Source organism: Pagrus major, chromosome 9 (genome assembly GCF_040436345.1).
Source record: "Pagrus major chromosome 9, Pma_NU_1.0".
NCBI classification, from domain to species: Eukaryota; Metazoa; Chordata; class Actinopteri; order Spariformes; family Sparidae; genus Pagrus; species Pagrus major.
Window position 1 is genome coordinate 15480691 of NC_133223.1, and position 23757 is coordinate 15504447.

The following is a 23757-nucleotide window of genomic DNA, read 5'->3' on the forward strand; positions in this document are numbered from 1 at the left end:
AATGCACAGATGTTATCAATAACACAATAATTAATAATGGCTGCATGCATCACATTTGGGTGTGGGTGCATGTTGGCTCTGTCACTTAAATTGGACATAGATATCAGTGAGATAATATAAAATAAGCCAAACCTTTATCAATCCTAGTGTGGGGAAATGTGCAATGCTGCAGCAGTAAAGGGAAGAGTACAATGATAAGAAGTAAACAAGTAAAAATGGTTGTGTGTGGTTGATTGTAAAGTCTGACAGCGGCAGGAAGGAAGGACATGCGGTATCTCTCCTTCACACAACATCGTGGGTGAGGCAGCCTGCCACTGAAGGACATATCAGTAATATTATTAGTAGCACCCATGTTTCTCCTGCTGACATAAGTCAAAATGTTTGCTGTGTAAGAACGCCATCGTTGCTTTTGCTTCCATGCAGATGTTGTTGTGTATTTACTCATGTTCTAATTTCTTGTGTGTATATGGCATAATATTAACCTAACTATAGGTTAATAGGTTAATAACTATTAAACTATTAACCATAACAGCAAGGCCAATGCCTTTATTTTAGCTGTACACTAAAAACATTTGGGTAAGACATCAGAAGATGAATATGAGACAAGAGATCATTATGTCAGCTTCCATTTCCAAGTATTTACATCTAGATCTGTTAAAGAACTTAGATAGCAACTTTTGTTTGAACCCACCCATTTTTCAAATGAGCAAAATGATTGGAACATGTGACTGACAGGTGTTTTTTGCTGCCCAGGTGTGTCCTATTACATTGAGTATTCAAGCAATAAATAGCATTGAATGTCTACCCTCAGTTTCACATTTGCAGACTGCATTTATAGTTAAAAAGGTGTAACCAACATGAAGACCAGAGAGCTGTCTATGGGACAAAAGCAAGCAATTTTGAAGCTGAGAGAAGATGGAAAATCGATCAGAGCCATTGCACAAACATTAACCATATCCAGTACAACCATTTTGAATGTCCTGAAGAAGAAAGAAACCACTGGTGAACTCAGCAACAGATGTCGAACTGGTAGACAAAGGAAAACATCAGCAGTTGATGACAGAAACATTGTGAGAGCTGTAAAGAAAAACCCTAAAACAACTGTCAGTGACATCACCAACAACCTCCAGAGGTCAGGAGTGAAGGTATCACAACCCTCTGTTCGCAGAAGACTTCGGGAACAAAAGTACAGAGGCCACACTAGAAGATGCAAAGGCTAATGGGTGGAGAAAGAAAGGATCTGCTCATGATCCCAAACACACAAGCTCATCTGTGGATCAAGGTGGAGCTAATATCATGGCTTGAGCTTGCATGGCTTCTTCTGGGATGGGCTCATTGATCTTCATTGATGATGTAACACATGTTGGCAGGAGCAAAGTAAACTCAGAAGTCTACAGAAACATTTTGTCTGCCAATTTAAAGAGAGATGGAACCAAACTGATCGGGAGATCCTTCATCATGCAGCAAGACAACGGCCCAAAACACAATACCAAAACAACCAAGGAGTTCATCAGGGGAAAGAAGTGGAAGGTTTTAGACTGGCCAAGTCAATCTCCAGACTTAAACCCTATTGAGCATGCATTTTACCTGCTAGAAAGAGGTAGAGGAGACTGAAAGAGGGAGAAACCCCCCGAAACAAACAACTGAAAGAAGCTGCGGTGAAACCCTGGAAAAGCATCACAAAAGAAGAATGCAAAGGTTTGGTGATGTCAGTGGGTCGCAGGCTTGATGCAGTTATTGCAAGGAAAGAGTATTATTCACTCTAATCTATTTTAAGTCTACCTGTTCCTATACTTTTGCTCACCTAAAAAGTTGGTTATCCGTTACAAATGATGCTATCTTCTAAGTTTTGTAACAGATCTAGATGTAAATACCTGGAAATGAAAGCTGAAACGCTGATCTCTTGTCTCATATTCATCTTTTGATGTCAAACCCAAATGTTTTCAGTGTACAGCCAAAATAATAATTGAACAAAAGTGATACCAATTTCTGCATTTTTACTCATTCACAACTTCATAATAATATCTATGTCTTGCAGGAACAGCAGACCCAACCTTGCAGAACTCCCTTTCATTTAAATACAGCATAATCAGTGTTCCTCTTTATAGCTAAATCTATAAGCAATGTTTGGGATGGGTAAACTATTGAATTGCAATACATTTAATTTTCATTTTTAATTTGAGTAAAATACCTCATATTTGTGTCACACCAGTCCTGCACTATCCTCTCATTATGAATATGAGATCTTTTTGTCCCTGTGATGTACTGTAAAGTTTGCATTTCTAGTCCTATTAACACTATTTATTTGTATGTCAGAAGCAATGTTCTGAAAATAATACGCTTTCAACTTGGGCTTTGGTTATAACTTGTTTAGGCAGATAACAGGCTGCATGTGGACACCAGGACGAGCAAGTACAAGTTTGTGTCTCTAGATGGAGCTCCAGTATTATGAAAAACATTTTTGAACCTGCTTGTATCTGCTTTAACTCGGGTAATGTGGCCAATAAACAATGACGTATAAAATAACAATAGTGAATCATTTTGAAAAGTGAGTAATTTAAAAGACTTCAATGTCCTAACATAGCACAAATGATGTATTTTAAGGAATAAAAGGCATTAGCTGAATATAGAAAACAAAATATTGAATAGCAACAGTCATTGTTTCCTTGTGCTCCCCCTGACATCCAGGTACTTAACTGACCTGCAAGTATTATTTTTTTCAACAAAATGTTTATTTTTACTCATAAACATCTGAAAACTGCTTTGTCAGAGGAAATAACCAGAACTGTTCACAGTTAGGCAAACCATTACATTTAAATTTTCATGACATCATGTGTATCCACATAGAGAGAAATCCCAGGAAGAAAACAACCACAAAATAAAAGAATAAAACACCTTGAATTTGAAGTTGGCACAAGATTTTTTTTAATATAAGCTGGTGCCACATTATTTCACTGTTTATTTTAACGCATTTGCATGAAACTGATAGTGACAAGTAAACAAAGTACACAAAAGTACACGATAGGCTACTGTTAAATAACACTGTAGACAAGACCTGCATCACATGTTTACAGATCGGTTAGTAAAACTTCTATTGCAACGAATATTCTACATGTTTTGAAGCCTCTCATATGGATATCAAACAGGGTTTCTAACAATCACTTGCACTTATTTCATCCATGTAGCACCAGAGGACATGAGCTCACTGTTATAGTAGAAAATCTTTTTATAGACTCAATGACATAATACAGTATTTACCAATGGAAAGTATGCCTAATAATAGAAAGGCTTTATATAGACACGGTGACAAACAGCAGTATTGGAAAGCACAGTACCTGCCCGCTGTGCTCTAAAAGTGGGACAGTGATAAGCCGGTTACTTCTGCATGAACACCATTTAAAGTGTGTTCAGTTATCTCATGTCTTGTTGAAGACTGTGAAAAGACCAAAACTTCTGTGTACTGTTACACCCTTAAAGTTTGTGTGTCTGACTTTCACCCTTGAACAAGCTCTAACATTCACAGAATTTTTGGTATTTTCAGAGGGATCTCTATCACCATGGTTACACATGCAGATGCAGATTAAAACATGTGAAACACGCACAGCCTTTGTAGCTGTAAGCTCTCTGAATGCTATTTATTTATTCGATCTTATCAGTAACATTGTTTGCAGGACAAGCTCATTGCTCATTACACATACAGTCACTGATAACCGGCCCTGGAAGACGTGTTACCCAGGTTCACCACCGTTTGTGTTTGTTAAATCAGCAAACTTCATGGTATCCCAGCTATGACTAACGTGAAACAAAGGGGGAGCTATGGTCTCATGTGCATACTGTACACATGGAGAGTGCTGTACAGTACACTTGTGTGTCCACTCAGCCACAACCAAGTTGGGCAAGAGAGGGGAACAATGGGTTTATTGTTACCTTTGCCAAGTGGGTTGTTTTCACCCTGTCTGTCTGTCTGTTTGTTTATTAGTTAAAGAGAAACCTCAAATCCTCAACAAATTTCAGTGATCTTTGGTGGTAAGGATGTTGAACGTGGAACTTCTGTTTTTCTGTAATACAACATTTACCTACAACTGGTCGTTAACACATCTGGTAGCTAATGTACTGTGCAGTTTCAACAACATTTTGGTGGAAATATCAACTCAAAGTGGTCCTGCAAAATTATGTGCCATTTTGGAGACTAAAACATTGTGCATGTTTAAGTTTTGCACAATTTATCCATGTACACACCCCAAGATTAAGGTATTCTCTACAATACCAACAGCATGATTGTCCATCACTTTGTGTATTTGGGTCACCATTTGGATCCAGAAGAAGATTAAAAAACCCCAAACAAATGAAGAGGACTGTGCACCAGAAGTATACACTGTATGTGGTTTTTTTTTTTTTTATTTCCTTTCTCAATAAAGGTGCATTTTGTAGTTTGGGTTACGAAATTTTAATCAAAGAGATAAAGATCTTCATTGACTGATTTTTCATGCCTAAACAAACTAAATGAACAAACTCTCTTTGTTTTCATGACTGAATAAACTGAATAAACAAACCGACCTTAAAGGACAACACAATTTCATACTGTTTTACTTTGTTATATATATATACTTATACTTACACATATACTTTGTTTATATTTGGCGGACCCTGACACTATTCTAGCTTCAAACAGTGTTCTAGGGACCTTATTTTCCTCTGAGAGCAGTTTGTTTATGCAGTTATGGAAAAAATTAAACTACAAATTGTTTCCTCAAGTAATTTTAATCAGAAGGACCATGTCTCATATTTCTCCTACTTGTGCAGTGTTGGCACTATCAACAAAGTAGAATGACTTCACACAAGACAGCGAGGTGCTTTCCTGTACACAAGCTCTTGTCCTCCTGAAGTTTGTCCATAAATAGCTTTGCGGGGATTCATATCAAATAGATGTCACAGCCATAACTCTGCCATAGACACTAGGCTGTTGCCAATGAGAATCAACCCACCAATTCACGGACAAAAGAAAGCAATGGTAAACATATTAAAGGTATCCTGCATCCCGTTTTTCCCTCACCCCATTTCCTCTCTTTCTTCTGGTCATCGAATGGAAGGAAATCTGTGCATAACACGATCTACAATGTCGGGACACTGTGACATGAGAGCAAGATCGCAGCAGGTAACTCACATTTCTAGTTAGAAAAGCATTAATTTCAGTGTTCAAATAGAACCTAAACTACTTGTTGTTGCAATATAATTGCCTTTGAGGGGACATCTTTGTAAGTATGTAAATACTGTGGAGACTGAGGTAGATTTGACCCCCAATTTATATTAATAGGGCTTTTCCCAAAATAGAACAAAGTGTTGGTTCTGTTAAGTGGTCCCTTCTTTCATAAGAATTAATTTACATTATTGAGAGGGCATCGGTTGGTGAATGTCTTTGCCTCTGAAATGTAGTGCAGTGGAAGAATTAAGTAGCAAAAAATGGAAATACTCCAGTAAAGTACAACTACCTCATAAGTTTACTTAGGTACAGTATTGGGAAAATGTACTTAATTAAATTCCATCCCTAATAATAGTTTAGAGGCAATAGATGGCTGAAAATAACTGACCCACACTGGAGCCAGCTCCTGTTCCACTTGATCTATCTTCTTCTGTTTGCTGGCAGCAGAGAGAGGCGCTCTGGCTGGAGCTGTGGCGCTGTGGCCTTCCACCCCATAAACCTGAATGGAAGCCTAATGAGGGAACAAAGAAGGCTGTGAACAGTAACACGGATACACAAACTGTCCGTAACCACAAAAAGCGCTAATAGTAGATTAATTACACTGCAGTTTGGTGGTCAATCGAAGTCCACGAATATATTAAATCTACACTGACTGTACTTTGACCCTGGAGTAATGGAGTGAGCTAGGTGTGTGAAATCTGACCATTTTGAAGCAGCGAAAAAATCACTTTGAAAGGTTTTAAACAAGTTTTGATATTTAGAGCAAACTATCGAGCAGCTCTGTGAACTCAACGCAGTTCATCAGGCTTTTGAATCTGATACGATCTCATCAGTCAGACACAGAGATATAGCAACTGAACATTATCCTGGCTCACATTGTTGGCATTAGCTGAGAGCATTTTGTAATGTCCAGCGTCACCAATTTGGATGCTGGACTCAAGCAAGGCACACAGACGCCTTCTTCTAATGAATCTCTTAGAATCTATATTCTCGCTACCATTGTCCCAAATTTACATTAGAGGTGCTTTCAAACTGTAGTATCAACTTCGTCCCCAGGACTTATATCTATAAATAGCCTGCAGGGCAGCCAGGTTAAACAAAACTGGCAACCTCTCATGGATTCTCATTGTAACCAACCATGAAGCACAGCTGCTCTTGAGCGCTGATTCTGGTCAACACCACAGGTCTTATGACTGGAATGACAAGGCAAAAGCTGGCCAAAGTGAACAGCATCCTATTCAATCATTAGGCACTTTGGAGATGAGCCAGGCCTGGATGGGATCAATTACTCACTGCACAATGCATGACATTGCATCATGCTGATATGGGCAATGATAGTCGTACAAGATCATAAAGCAGCGCCCCTGATCTACAGTCAGGTGTTGTGTTTGCCTTCTGCAAAATCTTAATGCATGATGGGAAACTATTGGCTTTCCGCTCGTCTGAGTGCTCACTGGCAGAGATGTTCTACACAAGCTCTTCTTCTGGCTTCTGTGCTTAATTTAATATTAATGTTATTAGTTTTTGTTTATACCCTAAAGCTCGATTCTTTTAACAGAATAACTACTACGTGCTTTCTATATCAGAGGAAAAAAGGATGCAGCTTGTATAATTATTGTGTGAGTGTTTTGAATATGATTATATGCTGACTGCTGTGTTATGTGAGAATGTTTTGATCAGAATTTCTTCGTTTCTGGATGGGGAATAAATTCATGGAATGTCAACATATTTCTAATAAACGTGAGTCCTATAAAAAATAAAAGTCTGAATAAATAACAATTATTTTATTTATTCATTTCATTTGCTATACTGTCATTTATATGATGTTTTGCCACAAACACTGTCTCAAAACAATCAAGTGACAAATTCAGATTTGAGTAAAAGTAAAAGAATCACGTGTTAATTGATCTTAATTGAACTTTTTGATAGGTTATTTGTATTTTTTTCAATTTTTTTTGCCTAATAGAAGAAAAACAACACGATAAACTTAACTTACAAGGCTTTTAGACAATATAGCTATAATTCATTTACCGAATCAGTTTTATAACGTGTTAACCAAGATGAATTAGTGCACATGTGGGCTTTATGGTTACACTTGTTTTTATAGGTATGTTTTGTTATTGTTATGTTTATTTGTTGTTATACTTTATTTAGGCTATTTAAACATGTAGCCCTTATATGGCCACATATTGTGATGTAAAATACTGATGTAAAATACTGAGGTTCTGATCTGGTCAGGACCAGACATTTAAAATCATTAGGCTAACTCTTTCATTCAATTTGATGACAAAATAAAATTGGTTAGATTGAAAGTTAAGATTTTCCTCTATCATTACTAACCTGTATCACTTTCCAGACAGTTTCCTGCCCAAACTTGAGCTCCCATCTCAACAAAGGGGTCGTTAGTTACAGTTACAGTAATCTGTAATCTACTGATCTAAATCTAATTCAGCCTTTTCTCTATGATGTAATAATGAGAAGTAGCAGCAGCACGTAGCAAAGCTGTGACGTGTGAGACACGTCTGCTTATCAGACACACACAAGTACAAATTAAAGGTGAGACGCAAAGATATCGATACAAAACGGCAAGTGAACTAATTGATAAACCTCTAACTCAACGGCGCTGCCATGTTTCGTCTCCGCTACAACAACAAAAACGCAACACAGCCAGCGTTTGCTGGGAAATGTAGTTCTTGGTGAAGTGGAAATTTCCAAGATATCTGTCTGCAGGAGTGAGTGGAAATTTACCCTGTCTCCCTCCATGCAGAGCTGTGTGCCTTGAGGGATGTTTTGCTGCAAGTCAACCATGTTAACCTTATTCTCCTCTGACTGCTGAGGCTGCTGACAGTTGTTATCACCAATATGGCAGTTAGCACGTTTATTATTGTATTATTGTTATGTTGTGGTTGTCCTTAACTTATTGTAAATGCGGCAATATTCTTCTTCTTCTTCTTCTTCTTCTTCTTATTATGAGTTTATACACACATCTCAAAGTCCACTCTGCATGGGAGGTGTTGCAGCCTGATGAGAATTTGAGATTATGAATTGTTTTTCAGAGAGTGAACCTAATATGTCTGAACTGTGAGTACCAGTAAAACTATATGGACTATGCACAATAGATATAGTCATGCTGGGCTATGAGTGCTTCCTTCTATTGCTTCATTTCCTCTTGATCCGTATGAATAGCTGCGTCTGTGCCAGGCCAAAACGTGTGCTTGCAACAGCCAAGTATGGATAACATTTCATCTCTTATGGGTAGTATTATTGACATACAGGAAGAGAATAATACACATTTCGAAACTAACCCCATCCTTCTTCAGAGAGTCTGCAATTGGCAGTTTCTAGATTGTTCCAGATTACAGGCACCACCCTATAATCTGATTAGCTCCTCAAAGGTTTCTGGTAGTGTCTTTGATTTGCAACAGATCAGGGCCATTAAAGCTGTGTTATTTCAGGTTAATTAGCCACCTTTACATCTACTTGTGGTTGCATGCTGAGGAAGATTTGCTGAGCTTAATGAGATTTTAATATGTAATTATATTATAATGTGATGTATGAAGTTAATACAAAGTTGGATGAAAACAATCACCAATATATATATATAAATAAATGTAAACAAATCTGTATTTTCAACAAAGTATTAAAATGCATTAGTATCCGATCCCCAGTAGTTTGATACATTATATAGGTGTAATTGATAATTTATTTACATTTTTTTAAAAACCTGAAAACACAGGAGTCAATTCTCTTCCGCAGTCACACGAGCTGTGCCTGGAGGGTGGGTGTGTCGTCTCGTCGTGAATGACATATATGAACACACCTGTCCTTGTTATTATTTTCTTTCATTAACATGCGTGTCAACACATGTGGCCGAGATATTTGGCTGAAACACTTTCCAGAAGCGTCTGCCACAGAAAAAGTGACGTGCTTGTGCGGGGCGTGGATCTGAATGAGGACGGTATAAGTGGGAGAGGCAGCATTGTTGGACGGGGTGTAACAGCACCTGGGACACAGACAGAGACACAGAAAAAATAACGGGGCTGCCACCGTTAAATCTACACTCTTGACACGGAAGAGGAGCCATCTATCCCGGAGGTCTTCATCAGTAGGGAGTCACTTCTCCTCCTCCTCCTCCTCCTCTTCCTCTTCCTCCAGCCACATCTCTCCTTCGGCCGGGTAACGCTACAGTGTCGTTTAGCATCTTTTAGCGCTTGTGCTAACGCTAGCTAACAAGGTACTTCTTCAGTGCTTATCTGTGTCTAAACAGCGGGGGTCGGTGAGTGAAGTGTGTATGGAGCATTAGAGTGGCTTTTTTAATCTTTTAAAACGTGTGTTCATGTGTCATTGTTAAGCTTGTTGTGCTGTGTTTTCCAGTAATGGCAGTTACTACATCATTCATTATGTGTACGCTCAGCTGCCCCTGACTGTAAAGACGTCAGCCCGGGCAGAAATGCTTCAGACACCCGAGTAACATTATTATCAAGACTTGACTGTGTGTTAGATATAATGAAGTGCTTTTAAGATAGGTAACAATGAGGAATACAAGTGCTCCTTGAAGATGCGCAGCGTTTGCTAGTCGGATGAATGAGTGACTGTTCTAGAAATTTCCCTCCCCTCGTACAGTAGGAGCATCTGTGCTGAACTGGTGTCGCCTCCTCTTTGTCCTCTCAAAGGTAGTCTCAGGCTCATTGCCACAGCTGGCCATTAATTAATGAGCCATTGTTCTGTTCACCAACTGTCCATGGCACGCCACTGTTCACCTGCACCCCCCTATACAGCTGGATTTGGTGTTGTGTTCATTGTTATGACTCAAAGCACGAGGTGAAGCAGTTGGCCCAGTGTCTCCCTTTAAACTGTGTGAACCTGAGTAGCATTAATCTGAACCGTCTCTCAGTTGTATGAAGGAAGCTGGCAAAAAAAAAAAGAGAAGAAGTTTGGCTTACAAAGGTTTTGGAGCTTGCTAGACTTAAAGGATAAGTGAACTGATGAATGAAAATTCAGTGGTTATCTACTCACCTGCACGCCGATGGAAATACAGGTGAAGGTTCATAGTCTGCAAAACATTTCTGGAGCTTCACAGCAAAACAGGGTTGCAGCATTCTCCTTAACAACTGAAGTAGATGGGGACCCAACCAAGCAAAACATTAAAGGGCTCCATACAGCTTGTCCGACCTAATCTAAGTCTCCAGAAGCCCTGAGACCTCAAATTGCGCTGTTCGCGAGCTTGTTCATCCACTTCAGACAGTGTGCATGTTAACTCTTCTAGCTCAGCAGACTGTGAAGGTTTTGGCTTAAAAAAGGGGGTAAATAACGTCTTTTCAAATCAGTTTGGGGTCTTAGGGCTTCCGGAGACTTGTATTACGCTGGATGAGCTATATGGAGCCATTAAAGTTTTGTTTTGGTTGTTTTTTTCCCCCATCTACTAATACTGCAACGCTGTTTTGCTGTGAAACTCCAGAAATGTTTTGTGAACTACAAAACCTAACCTGACTTTCCATCGGTATGAAGGTGAGTATGACAGGAATGTTATTTTTGGTTGAACTTGTCCTTTAAGGGTATAGGTAATTCTTACCTCTCTGGGCTTCATGCATGTCACGGCTGGTTTGCCTCACCATCTCTCTTGTCTTTTAAATACCTGGCACACACTCACAACTTTATCATAGCAGTACTCCTGTTTCATCACCATTGATAGAGCCTTGCCTTTTCTGTGTCAATGATCAGTTTTAGAAAGGGGAAGAATAGAAGAATTACACTTCTTGTTTTTGCTTAACTCAAATATACGAATCAGCTTGGGCTAAAGTAGTGTTCCTGTGGCACTGGCAGGGCCATATTTGTAATCATTTTGGGAGCGATCTAAGTGAGGGCTGTAGAAGTAGGTCCTGGCATACTGGGATGGTAGTGATTATAATTCCACATTATGTAATTTTGCAAAAAAATATATTAATCTTTTGAATGACTTTGCTGTATTTCAGAGCCAGAGTCTCTTGGACAGTTTATGGTGAACACGTGGAGTGTAGCCCTTGATGATGACATGGAAAAATGCAAACAAAGACTTCTTTTATTGAGAGGGATGGTTATGCATAAAGCCTGGTTGTGAAGACAAAATGCGTGGGGTTATTTTCGACCATGCATGGCAGGCTGAAACCTCAAGAGGGGCCAGACATCCAACCGTGTGTGTTTGTGTGTGTATGTGTGTGGTTGTGTGTGGTTGTGTGTGTGAGAAATGGAAACAAAGCAGATGTGCACACACATCACCATGCTTATTATACCTTTTGGGGCATAGGGACTCAATTTGATCCATCTCACCATTATGTCTAATTATCTATTGAATTTGAACTATTTAGCAGATGTTAATAGCATACAACTAGGTGTAAGTTCATGGTTTGACTTCTAGCATGAGGTAATTTAATGTGACTAGGTAATGTCCTGTTGCGTCCCTCTACTCTTTATGTATTCATGGCCTAAACCATAAAATGTAACGCAACAATTTTATTAGAGGTGCTAAGTGGCTGTCTTTAGCATTTTCCAAAAATGCTTAAATTGATATTTCGACAAGTTTTATGTGGATTTCCAATCGGTGTTGATGATAAGTATAATCAATTAAAGCAATACATTTACAGTTTGTATTATATTGACCAAGAAAGCTGAGTTCTTCTGCTTGTGGAACCGTGCTGGCAATGCCGACGTGTACCAGGATGCATTGAGCACTGAGCGTCTTATGTCCACGTCCACTGAGCAAACAAGTTGCTTGGTCCTAATCAAACTCACTCAATGATGCAAATCAAAACAATTCCTGACATTTGACTCCTTTTTCACACGCAGCTATATTGTTAACTTCAGGGCAAGACCTCAAAGTAAATTACACAGCAGCAACACACACAGGCTACCAGCAAGGAGCACAACAGGCTTCTGCATAACAATGAAGCTAACGCTAGCTGAGCTAACGCTGCAGTTTAAAGTACAAAAAGCAACATTAAAAAACAACTAGAAAATGCATTTCCTTCTGAAAAATGCAGAGTGAATGCTGAAATGCCCATTGCTAGAAATGCAGAAATTGCCACTAATTGCCTTACCAACAGCCAGGATTCGAGCTGGTGATCTTGCAGTCCAGTAGCTGAAAGCATGCAGGATATTGAAACGTGCCAAAAAAATGTACATCAATGTCATCATATTTTTTTATTATATATTTTTTTACTTATGTATTTGTTATATGTATTCTGTATTGTTAATGTGACATTAAGGGATATACAATGTGGGAGGGATAAAAAGATATGCTTCCAATAAAGAAAGTTAATATAAAAAATGTACATCAATTATTATTATTATTATTATTAATTGCCATAATTATTATAACGACTTGAATATCTAGAGTGTGATTGTGTCAGCATTCACACTAATTACATCCAATCTTCTACTCTCATTAGGTACCTGACTTGACTGTCCCTCAATATTACAACATTAGTACAACATTGCCCCAGCTGAAATAGCCTGCACTTCCTCTTTGACAATGCTGGTGTCAGAGAAAGAACAGATCTTGAAGCAGGTGACTTTTTCAGTCAATATAGCATGCACTAAAGAATTTTTTGCTTATACAGTATTGACTACTTACCAACACTGATTGGACATCCACAAAAACATGGAAAATTGTGCCTTTAAGACTACCTATATACAAGTATGTCTGTTATTAGTGCAAGCTTGTGAAGATGCCACAAGTCAGGACACATATTAGGTAATGTAGGAAATGCATAATTATTGGCTAGATGTTTTTGTTCCTTCTTGACTCTTCTTGATTTCTTACATAATGCTCTTAATCTGTCTTTGAAGATTTTACAGTGGCATGGCTTGGGTTCTTTGTGTTAAAAAGATTAAGGAGGAAAGTCATTCATAGGTTAAACCCATGGACTAGCACTGGAAAAGTACTGCAAGTCTTATTAATCGTCCCGTGGTTTATAGAGTGCTAAGACCATTTTTCCCATTAGTGATTTTGATCATTTTGTGTTAGGGATAGGGACTGTGATATGATGTTCAGTTAGACTCTTGAAATTTTTAACCTCACTTTGCGTTTTTTTAAAATCCTGCTCCTGTTCAGAGAGGCTGTTATAAAAGTTCAAGCATTTTTGTTCGGTGTGTTTCCCTCTCAAATAAAGGCTCTAATGAGGTGTTTTTCTTTGTCTTTGCTGTCTTGCAGGAATATTTACTCTAGGCTTTTCTAGACCAGAGGCCCACAACATCCTCCTCTAAAACTAGAACGACCTCAGTGCCGGTGGATAACCCCATCCGAAGCACGACTAGTGAATTTGACCTGACGGTGGATACTACAGCTTCCATCCAGACAGCAAACCAAAGCAGAGCATTTCCATTGCTCCTTTTTTAACAATTAAATCCATAACTTTGACTGTTTGTGTTCCCTTTTTTGCAAGGACTCGTATAGCTGTAAGATTTTTTTTGATCTGTAAAAATGGGTCCTGGAATGGAAGCGGCGGACATAGCTGTGGTAGCACTGTATTTTATCGTGGTGCTAGTCATCGGGTTTCTTGCCATGTGGAAAGCCAATCGCAGCACTGTGACTGGCTACTTCCTGGCTGGACGCTCCATGACGTGGATAGTGATAGGTGCATCACTCTTCGTCAGCAACATTGGCAGCGAACATTTCATAGGCCTGGCTGGGTCAGGAGCGGCAAGTGGCTTTGCTGTTGGAGCATGGGAATTTAATGCACTTCTACTTCTGCAGCTGCTTGGCTGGGTGTTTATCCCTGTCTATATCCACTCGGGAGTCTACACCATGCCTGAGTACCTGTCAAAACGCTACGGCAGCAACAGGCTGAAGGTTTACTTTGCTTGCTTGTCTGTGTTACTTTACATTTTTACCAAGCTGTCTGTGGACTTGTATGCCGGCGCTCTCTTTATTCAGGAGTCCCTAGGGTGGAACCTTTATCTGTCTATTGTTCTGCTCATCAGTATGACTGCACTGCTCACTGTCACTGGTGGATTGGTGGCAGTAATGTACACGGATGCACTTCAGGCAGTGTTGATGATAGTTGGAGCCCTAACCTTAACCACCATCAGCCTAATCAAAGTTGGTGGGCTAGAGGGTGTCCGAACTAAGTACATGCAGGCAGTTCCCAATGTTTCTGCCATAATGGCCGCAGGAAACTTCACCTATTCTCCCTCCTGTCGCATTGAGCCAAAACCAGACTCTCTACGCATCCTTCGAGGTCCCCTGGATGAAGACATTCCATGGCCAGGATTCATTCTCGGTCAGACCCCTGCGTCTATTTGGTACTGGTGTGCAGACCAGGTCATTGTTCAGAGAGTACTCGCAGCTAAGAACATTGCTCACGCTAAGGGCTCAACACTCATGGCTGGATTTCTCAAGGTCCTGCCCATGTTTCTAATAGTTATTCCAGGTATGATCTCCCGCATCTTGTTTGCTGACGAGATCGCCTGTATTGGGCCTGAGCACTGCTTGGCTGTGTGTGGTTCGCAGGCCGGTTGCTCAAACATTGCCTACCCGCGGCTCGTCATGGCAGTGATGCCCGTGGGACTCAGGGGTCTGATGATGGCGGTCATGATCGCTGCCTTGATGAGTGATCTAGACTCGATCTTCAACAGTTCAAGCACCATCTTCACACTGGACATCTACCAAACTTTTAGACAGAAGGCGTCTCAGCGTGAGCTGCTGATTGTGGGCCGCATATTCGTTGTGATCATGGTGGTTATCAGCATTGCCTGGGTCCCTGTAATTATTGAAATGCAAGGTGGACAGACGTACCTCTACATCCAGGAAGTTGCTGGCTACCTCACTCCACCGATCGCTGCTCTCTTCCTGCTTGGTGTGTTCTGGAAACGGTGCAATGAGAAAGGCGCATTTTGGGGAGGCATGACCGGTTTCATACTGGGTGCCCTCCGACTCATCCTAGCTTTTATTTACCGCCAGCCTCGCTGTGACCAGCCAGATGATAGGCCTGCCTTCATCGTCAAAGTTCAGTACATGTATTTTGCTGCTGGGCTGTTCTGGATTTCAGGATTGGTAGCGGTGGTGGTTAGCCTCTGCACCTCCCCACCAGATGAGGAGCAGGTCCGCACCACCACATTCTGGGGGCTCCGCAGCATTGAAAGGGTTCCCACGAAGGACCCTGAGGAAATTTACAGGCTGACTGAGAAGAGCCATAATAATGGTGATGGAAGCCTCCGTAAAGAACTGCCCGCGGATGTCAGAAAGGAGAGGTGTTTGGATGGGGCGGACATCAAACTCTTGGTCCCGTCCACTGAACATGACCCAGCAACCCCTAGTACGGAGACATCCCCTACCACCACCCCTGTAGAACGATTTGGTAATGGAAGGATAGAGATGAGCAGAGCAGAGGAAGGCTGCCATGATAATGAAGAGACTAGCAGGTGTCTGCGTGTGCTGGAATGGTTTTGTGGATGTAAGGAGGGAGCACAGAGCACTCAGCAAAAAGTAGTACAGGAGGAAGACATTGTAGAGATGCTGTACGAGCCACCTAGAGTTAAAGTTCTGCTCAACTTGGGTCTGGTGCTCGTCTGCTCTTTGGGCATCTTCATGTTTGTTTATTTCTCACTGTAGTTGAACCCTGCACTGAACTAATGGGGGAAGTGGGGGAAGTGACTTGGGGGAAGTGACTTGGGGGATTGGGGGTTGCAAACAAACAGTGGAATCTCCAGAGATTTGAGCAGCTCTGTCTGTAATATTTACAGTTGTCTTTCTGTAGCTCTCTAACAGAGATCTAAGCGTAATCGAATCATTTTTTTAAATGATTAAAGCTTCTCCATATGAGAAAAATTATACTCTTTTATGACTATGAAGCTTATTGGCACTGGTGTGTCCATTTTGTACAGCACTTGTCGTTAGCTAATCCTGCATTCAGAATACCTACTGAGATTTTTAGAATTGTTGTACTCAAAGTTAATTTAATATTTGCCTTACACGTATATGCATTTGTCCTCCTTTTTCGTATGGTAAAAACCAAATGTATTCTGTGATTGAAGCTTTTTTTCCCTCACTCCTGCTGAGAGTTTGATTTATTCTACTCGAGGTATTGTATCAAAAACCATTTTGTGAAGCTTACAGCAGAAATCTGGTATTTAGATTTATGTGCGTGTTTTGCAGCACAGTGAATGAGGAGAAGCACAAGATTAGAAATGATCCTTTTTTATTTAATAAAAAATGTCTGGATGTTTTCATCTTAGAAGAAGAATTAGCCAAACTTAGCCAAACCTAGTATACAATAGAATGGTACTAATTCATTTTGATTGGCTGTTAAATGTGTTGTCACTGTAAGGGACTTTATATATTGCATTTTCTACTACTGTGTTTTTGTTAATTTTTTTGTGGCTGTATTCTGTGTTACATTTGAAAACCAACATGCAGCTTCTTATGCACTACTATTGTATCATAACAAAAAGCCACAAGTACCAATGCTCATCATTCTGTATCAATTTATGTTTTATGCATATCTCTCATGTTTCACATCGTTGAAAAGTGTGTTGAGTCTGTTACATTATTTTTACGTGTACAATATAATTCAGGGCTCACTGGATCACTCACTATATACATTTCCCCATATAGTAGGTTATCTCTTGTGTATCTACTGTGTGTCAATGTACGTTTAGTGCACTGCAGAGCTGAAATGTCATTTAATCTTTTTGAAGTGCATCTTTCATAAACCTCTTACCAGACGTGTCTTATCGTGCAATGGGTTAGGGTTGGTGGAAAAAAAAAAGAAAAAAGTCAGGAGACGAAAAAGTTCACGTCCTGAAAATTTTGTGCAGTGAATTCCACATTTGTTTAAAGCCGTTTGATATATTAGCTTTGTCATGTAGTACAATTTCAGAGAGAATGATAATGCAAAGCAGAAATGACATTTCAGACATTTGTTGCAGGATTAGCACATAACTGGATTTGCTTACTCATGACATTATCAAGGGTAATTCAACCAGGTGCCTAAAGTTTCTGGCCTTCTTGATTGTCATTATTTGAACAGTGGAAGGTGTCCACACATCAACACCCAGAATACAAAGACAAAGATAAACTTTGTGTTCATGTGTATTTTGGAATCTGACCACATTGTTGCATAACCTCAGTCCAAATATCGGTGTAATAATGTGACAAGCCAATCCTTATTAATGTCAGGCATAGATGATGCATAACATATGGAGTGTTGATAAGTGATGATTGCTCTATGGGAAAGAGCTTTAAAAACCTTTCTTTCTGAGAGAATATATGTTCTTATTTTTATGGATTTTATTTTTAGAGACTGAAAATAAAAGTTTCTGTGGAGACAAAAAGACACATGTGCTCATTCTTTATGTTGTGACAAAAAAATACTTCCTGACATAAAGTAAGTTTTGAAACTGTTTGAAATAAAATGATATTTTAATGTGCTTCAGAGCTCATGCAAAGTCTGGTAATTTGTTGACTTGTGTACTCACTAGGAACATTCTTTATTGATCATGTGATTATCAGCTTGTTCCAGTCCAAGCATCTGTTTTACTGAAATTTCAAAATGAGAGCAGAATAGCTGTGGCAATTTATCACGTGGTTATGTTGGTATTGACACTTTTGAATAGCTCCATTATTTTTCAGTGATATTTTGCAACTTGTTCACACATGTAGTGACTGGTTGTTTTCAAAACTTACTCAGTGTTTTCCCTATATATTTTGGGGCTTTCAGTTATTGTTGACCAGGGTTATATAAACCCCAGCAAGGCTTTATTAATCTGCTCAGGGCCAGAAGAGGATTGGGTGATTGCAGGAGTCTTTACACAAGATTCAACCAATCAAAAAGGCAGGACCAGTGGCTTACAAATCTCCGCTTCTTACCAGTTTAGCTCCATACATCAGTTTGTCCTCAGCTGACCAAACCTCATGACTGTAACTTTCCATAATGAAGAAAGGGTGGATTAAAAGTCACCTTGTGGAAATACACTTTGAAATGCAATCTGACTTAGTAAGAAGCACAATTCACAAACTGATCAATATACTGCTGCATATGGTTAAGTAATGTGTTGACATAACATACTGTGTTTATAAGAGTGACACAATCAACACTGTTGAACTTATCTCTTTTAGTCAGTTGATGGCATTAAGGGGGCATAAATTGTATTCCTATTTAGACAGTGACTCATATCACTGATGTCCTATGACTCTCCGTAGCAACAAGTTAAAATGTAGCATACACACTGTGTGTGGGTAGCGAGTGGGAATAAATTAAAATGAATGGCTACCATGACCAAAGAAGGTCAATAAAAGACTTTGGTAGTAATTTGCTAAATGGAAATCTTTCTTTTGGTATCACCTTACCTTCAGTTCCTCACTTGATCTCAGGAAGAGGACATTTCTCTCATGGTAGTGCATGGAGGCGTGAGTAATGCTGGTGCATCATTCATTCAACCATGACTGTGAATGACTGCATGTTTCAACGTGTAAGGAAGACCTTAATTCAACTCTGGTTGAAGAGAGCTACACCCATTTAAATTAATAAATCATTCATTCAACCATGACCATGAATGACTGAATGTTTCAACATGTAAGGAAGACCTTAATTCAACTCTGGTTGAAGAGCGCTACACCCATTTAAATAAATAAATCATTCATTCAACCATGACCGTGAATGACTGAATGTTTCAATGTGTAAGGAGGACCTTAATTCAACTCTGGTCGAAGAGAGCTACACCCATTTAAATAAATAAATCATTAATTGAAAATTAAATGCCTGGCAATGTTGTTTCTGAGTTGATCAGACAATTATCTACTGTGCTAACTGAGGCTACATTAATTTTAGTACTGTTGTGTATAGAGACCTACAATGGACCAAACCACGTCATTTTTGACTTGAAGACTATTTATTTTTTCGACTTGAGTAGACTAGGCGTATAGATCAACATAATATTGAAATACTCCAGAACTGAAATACTCATCAAAAATACATATACTTCAAAACTATGGAAAGTGAAGTGTGTTAGCATGCTAATATTTGCTAAGTAGCTCTTAACAACAACTTACAGCTGGGCGGTACGGCCTGAAACTAATATCACTATATTTTTAGGCGATACTGCAATATATACGTACGTCGATATTTTCAAATCTTCCCAAAATCGCTTCATAAATGTCAGGACTGGGTGACGAAACAAAATATCACAATATTTTTGACCGACTAGGCCCTACTTTGATATTGATATTGCAGGGGCAAGTATAATAACTTAGAAGTAGTCTGGTAAGTGCAGAAAATAACATCACTTTACTGTAACCAGGAAAAGACAACGCTTATGTCATATCACAAATTAACAATATCCAAGACCATACATAGTCTCATATCACGATAATGATATATATCAAATATATTGTGTAATTACAATATCATCAAAGTGATGATAGTTTCTTCTCAGTGGAACATGAATTTCAGTTTTAACCTCAACCCATTCAATATCTCACTCAAAGCCACAACTGTGAAACTGCTGGTGCCACTAGAGGGAAAGTCAGAGGATGACAAAAGTCACTAGCATACATCCTGTGGGGAACATGAGTCTTTGTATGAAATATAGTTTAAATATACGTATATTTAAAAATTTCAGAGTGTAAGTGACAACGTTGACCTGCTGATGATGCTAAAGGAAAAGTCAGGTGAATTCAAACATCACTAGTGTTCATCCTCTGGGCAACATGGATACAGTAGGCTATCTGTACCAAATTTCATGCCAATCAGTAAAGTAGCTGTTGAGATATATCAGTAAAAGCCAAGAGTATTAAACTGTTTCTAGCACTGTGGTAGCAACTTCGTCTTCTTTTCTCCATTTAAAAGCGAGTGGCAAGCAGTGTTAAGGTGCACTACCACCCTCCTCTATGACAGTGTGAGAAAGGACGTAAACAGAAATGATTATTATTGAAATGATATCAATTTCATTTTTAAATATCATTATTGTCAATATTGGTATATTTTGACACCCCTAATTTATAGTTATCAAATGATAAAAATCTGTGCAAAATTACATGAAATCAATGTGATATTTGTTGAAATATAGCAGTGTGGACTGAAGTGGTAGACTGACAGAGCGACATTGCCATTTCATATACTTCAAACATGCTAATTATTTCACTTTAACCTTTATTTTAACCTTCACTCAGTTGGTCAAAACATTTTACATTTTACAGATTCAGGATTCAAATCTATGATACGTAGCATTTTAGATGGATATGAAGTGGTTAAAATCAGCTAACTGAACCAGCTACAATAATAGATTCATACTAACATGATAATGCATCATGCATCTGCACAATGAGTATTTTTACCTTTGATACTTTAAGCACATTTTGTTACTTGCACTTTGACCTGATCACTGGTCTTACCAAAAGCACTACTACTTACTACTAAGAGCAGAACTTCTTCCACCACCTCTCTTTATTTAAGTTGTACAGGTGAATAATTCTTATGTAATAACACTCATCTAATGAAAACTACCTGCGCACAATAACTTCTGCATGTTTCCCATCCGGTAAATGTGCAGACCAGAACTAAACACACACTTTGAGTTTATAACACTGTAATGTAAACTGGTTTGACTTGTCTTTGTTATTTATCATTCCATGTCTCTTGCAGCTCACCAAACCACCAAACGCCACCTGACTCACACCCTCCCTCTTTCCCAAGAGGAAACTAATGATATTGTCCTTGTGGAAAAGTACTGGCATCCAGGCCATGGCTTTGTTCATTGTCTATTCTGGACAGTGAAAACACAAACAATTGTCTGAAACAAATGCTACAAATGGCCTCACAGGGTTGGAATGATGATATTATCAGAGTGGATTAATAAGGCTGAATGCATTCTAAATAGCAATATGACTATGCCAATAGCCATGTGTAACATGCATAAAAAAAATCTGAAATGTAGTCAATTAATATGAATGTAATTATGTATTGTATGTTATTCTTTATGCGGGCATGCAAAGTTGATCTAAATATTAAGACCTATCCATGCATAAGTCATTTTCATATATATAAAAGTTAAATATCTTTGAATATACAACAGCATAACAACATATCAGTGTCAGGTGAACTCTGTTAAGGATAAGATGCCATTTGTTTGCCTAAAGGCATGCTGAGGTAGGACTTTCCCCACTGGAACACCATAACGTAAATATGACCCATTTAGTCTTTTTCTCACATCCTATTGGTAGCCTGTGTCAGTTTCTGCAGTGACCCAGCTGTCTTTCTCTGTTATGTCTTCCTGTTATGACAGTTTGGGGTCTTTCAGGGTGGTGATCTTTCAGCGCAGGATGTGAAACAAAGAAATGTTTTCTTCATGCCCATAACTGATCCTCTAACTCGCTGACAAGTTCTACTCATGAAAAGGTAATAATAAAGATGGAGTGTGAAAATACAGCCTAGGGCTGGGTTGAGGCTAAGGTCTGTCAATCCTGGCGAAAGGCGGGATTTACGACTACCTGAGAGGTACAACTCAGGACATTAATATAATTTAGATGTGGTGTGGCTAGCCTGAACCTGCAAACATACCAATAGCACCAATACAGGGATTAATAATAGAACTAGATACTGGATCCAAAGATGCAGTATCTAGCTATTCATGAAGCTATTCAGCTTCATGAGATTTGCTGGCCTGACTCATGCCAAAAAAGAGTCTACATTGAACATAAATACACATAACGGCTCAATAGACTAAGAGAGCAGTAGTGGTCAAGTGAGCTAGACAGTGGACACAGTGAAGGAGCTGTGTTAATGTGAACAAAGCAGTGAATCAGAGAAATACGTTTTTTTTTTAATGGTTTTATGGAGGTTTTGTTCTAAAGCACACATAAACACATCCACTCCTCGACACAACCCTGCAGGAAAGTGTCCCATTGCTGAATTTTGTGTTAACTCAGTCAAAGTGCAGGCTTCATCCTGTCCTCTCTGCTCTCTGTGTGTGTGTCAGTAGCTCAGCCCTGACCTGCAGCTCATACAGACAGAGCAGATCCAGAGAGATGAGGGAGCAATGCGACCTGGTCGCTACGTTTGTCCTGACCTTGCAATGTTACTGCTAGGTCTACACCACTGGCCAAAAGTTGACACCTAAAACCATCCCGAGCACAGCAAAATAAGAAGGGGGGTGATTGAGAGGGATTGTTTTTGTATGTATCTCTACATAGCTTTTAAAGGATCTTGAATGTTATACCTTAAATGGTTGTGCTTTCCCTCTGGTATTTGTTTCATGCTTACAGGTCTGGCATAATGCCTTTAACTCCATATGTTTCTGACAACACCAGAGGCAACAGCTGGGTTTGACAGCACTAATTTGCAGTTCGAGAAAAGCTGACGTCTCTCTCATTTAGAGATGCAAATTTCCCTTTCAAGGTCTTTCGGGCTGAAATGATGCGACCATTCATTCATTCATTCATTCATTCATTCATTCATTCATTCATTCATTCATATTTTGTTTATTTTGTCTTATTTCTGTATATGGTTTCCAAAACAATCGTACAAGACACATACAGTTTTACACTTTTACCAGGAGCAGGAAGAAGAAAAACTTATACCACCTGCTCCATTTTAAATACTAACATAGGCCAACAGTGGCCAACCTTTCTATATTTACCTTTACCTTCTTTTCAATCAGCAATACATACTCGGATACAATCAATTACGATCATCTAAAAGTAATTGTAACTCAATAAATTCACATTTTTTTCTTTATACATTCTTTTAAATTGAATAACATTTGAGCAGCATTGCAATTAAAGAATGGAGTCATGGTTATGAAGATCATACAACTGAAATGAAAGTGATGGATTTGATTTCTGATTCAAGCTGAACCAGTTGTAATTGTCATACCAAGTTGTAGCAAAATACATATTACTCATAAAAATCAGCTTTTTTTTTTGTTTGTTTTCCCATCACAAGGAATACCAGTTTGGACTCTCTTTTGTTTTGTCTTTTTTGCTGTTGATCCATTTTGACCAAAAATGTCTTTGTTATTCATCTTTATTGGGATGGGAACGGAAGCAGCCATGCAGGGAGTGTAGTGACCTTTCAAATATATGGCAAAAACATAGTCAATACATTCCTGCCATTCCGCGTGCACAGCCCCGACTAAACTTTGACGGCATGCCTGGTATTCTGGCATTATTCCATGGAATAGGGCCTCAGTGGCAAAAGGAAATATTTACCTCGCTTAGTAATAACAGCAGGGAAGAATAGTGTCTAGAGCTGCGACGTGATGAATGAGAATCAATGAAGCATACACTGACGAGGCCTTTTCCCGTCAATCTGAGTCAAACTGATCATTGACAACAACATTCTCGATTAGTGACACATCAACAGCACAGCAGTTTACACAGTGTCAAGTGTAAACTGCTGACAAAGAGTGTAAACATATCAGTCAGTTATTGATATGAAACATGAGAAAGTTGGTTAGGTTATGTGTATTGACACAAACTTTATCAGCAGTTGTCACTCTTGTGAGTCATGATGTATGCAGAGAAAAACAATCCTCATCACGTTTACCACGTGTATTGCATTGGACTATGAACTCACTGCCACACC

At 39.1% G+C, this 23757-nt stretch overlaps 1 protein-coding gene across 2 annotated transcripts; it reads left to right on the forward strand.

Moving 5' to 3' along the window:
- Positions 1 to 9241: 9241 nt before the first annotated feature.
- Positions 9242 to 15788, forward strand: slc5a3b (solute carrier family 5 member 3b). 2 transcript variants are annotated; one of them, XM_073473714.1, is made up of 3 exons: positions 9242 to 9376; positions 12625 to 12743; positions 13389 to 15788. In XM_073473714.1, exon 3 carries the CDS (start codon positions 13659 to 13661, stop codon positions 15786 to 15788), a length of 2130 nt encoding a protein of 709 aa, XP_073329815.1. In that variant the 5' UTR covers positions 9242 to 9376; positions 12625 to 12743; positions 13389 to 13658. The 2 variants fall into 2 exon arrangements, with proteins under 2 accessions (XP_073329815.1, XP_073329816.1); XM_073473715.1 differs by lacking the exon at positions 12625 to 12743.
- The last annotated feature ends 7969 nt before the right edge of the window (positions 15789 to 23757 follow it).

Bases quoted from the DNA above. Each gene is read 5' to 3' on its own strand.
- slc5a3b (XM_073473714.1), top strand. From the start codon at position 13,659: ATGGGTCCTGGAATGGAAGCGGCGGACATAGCTGTGGTAGCACTGTAT.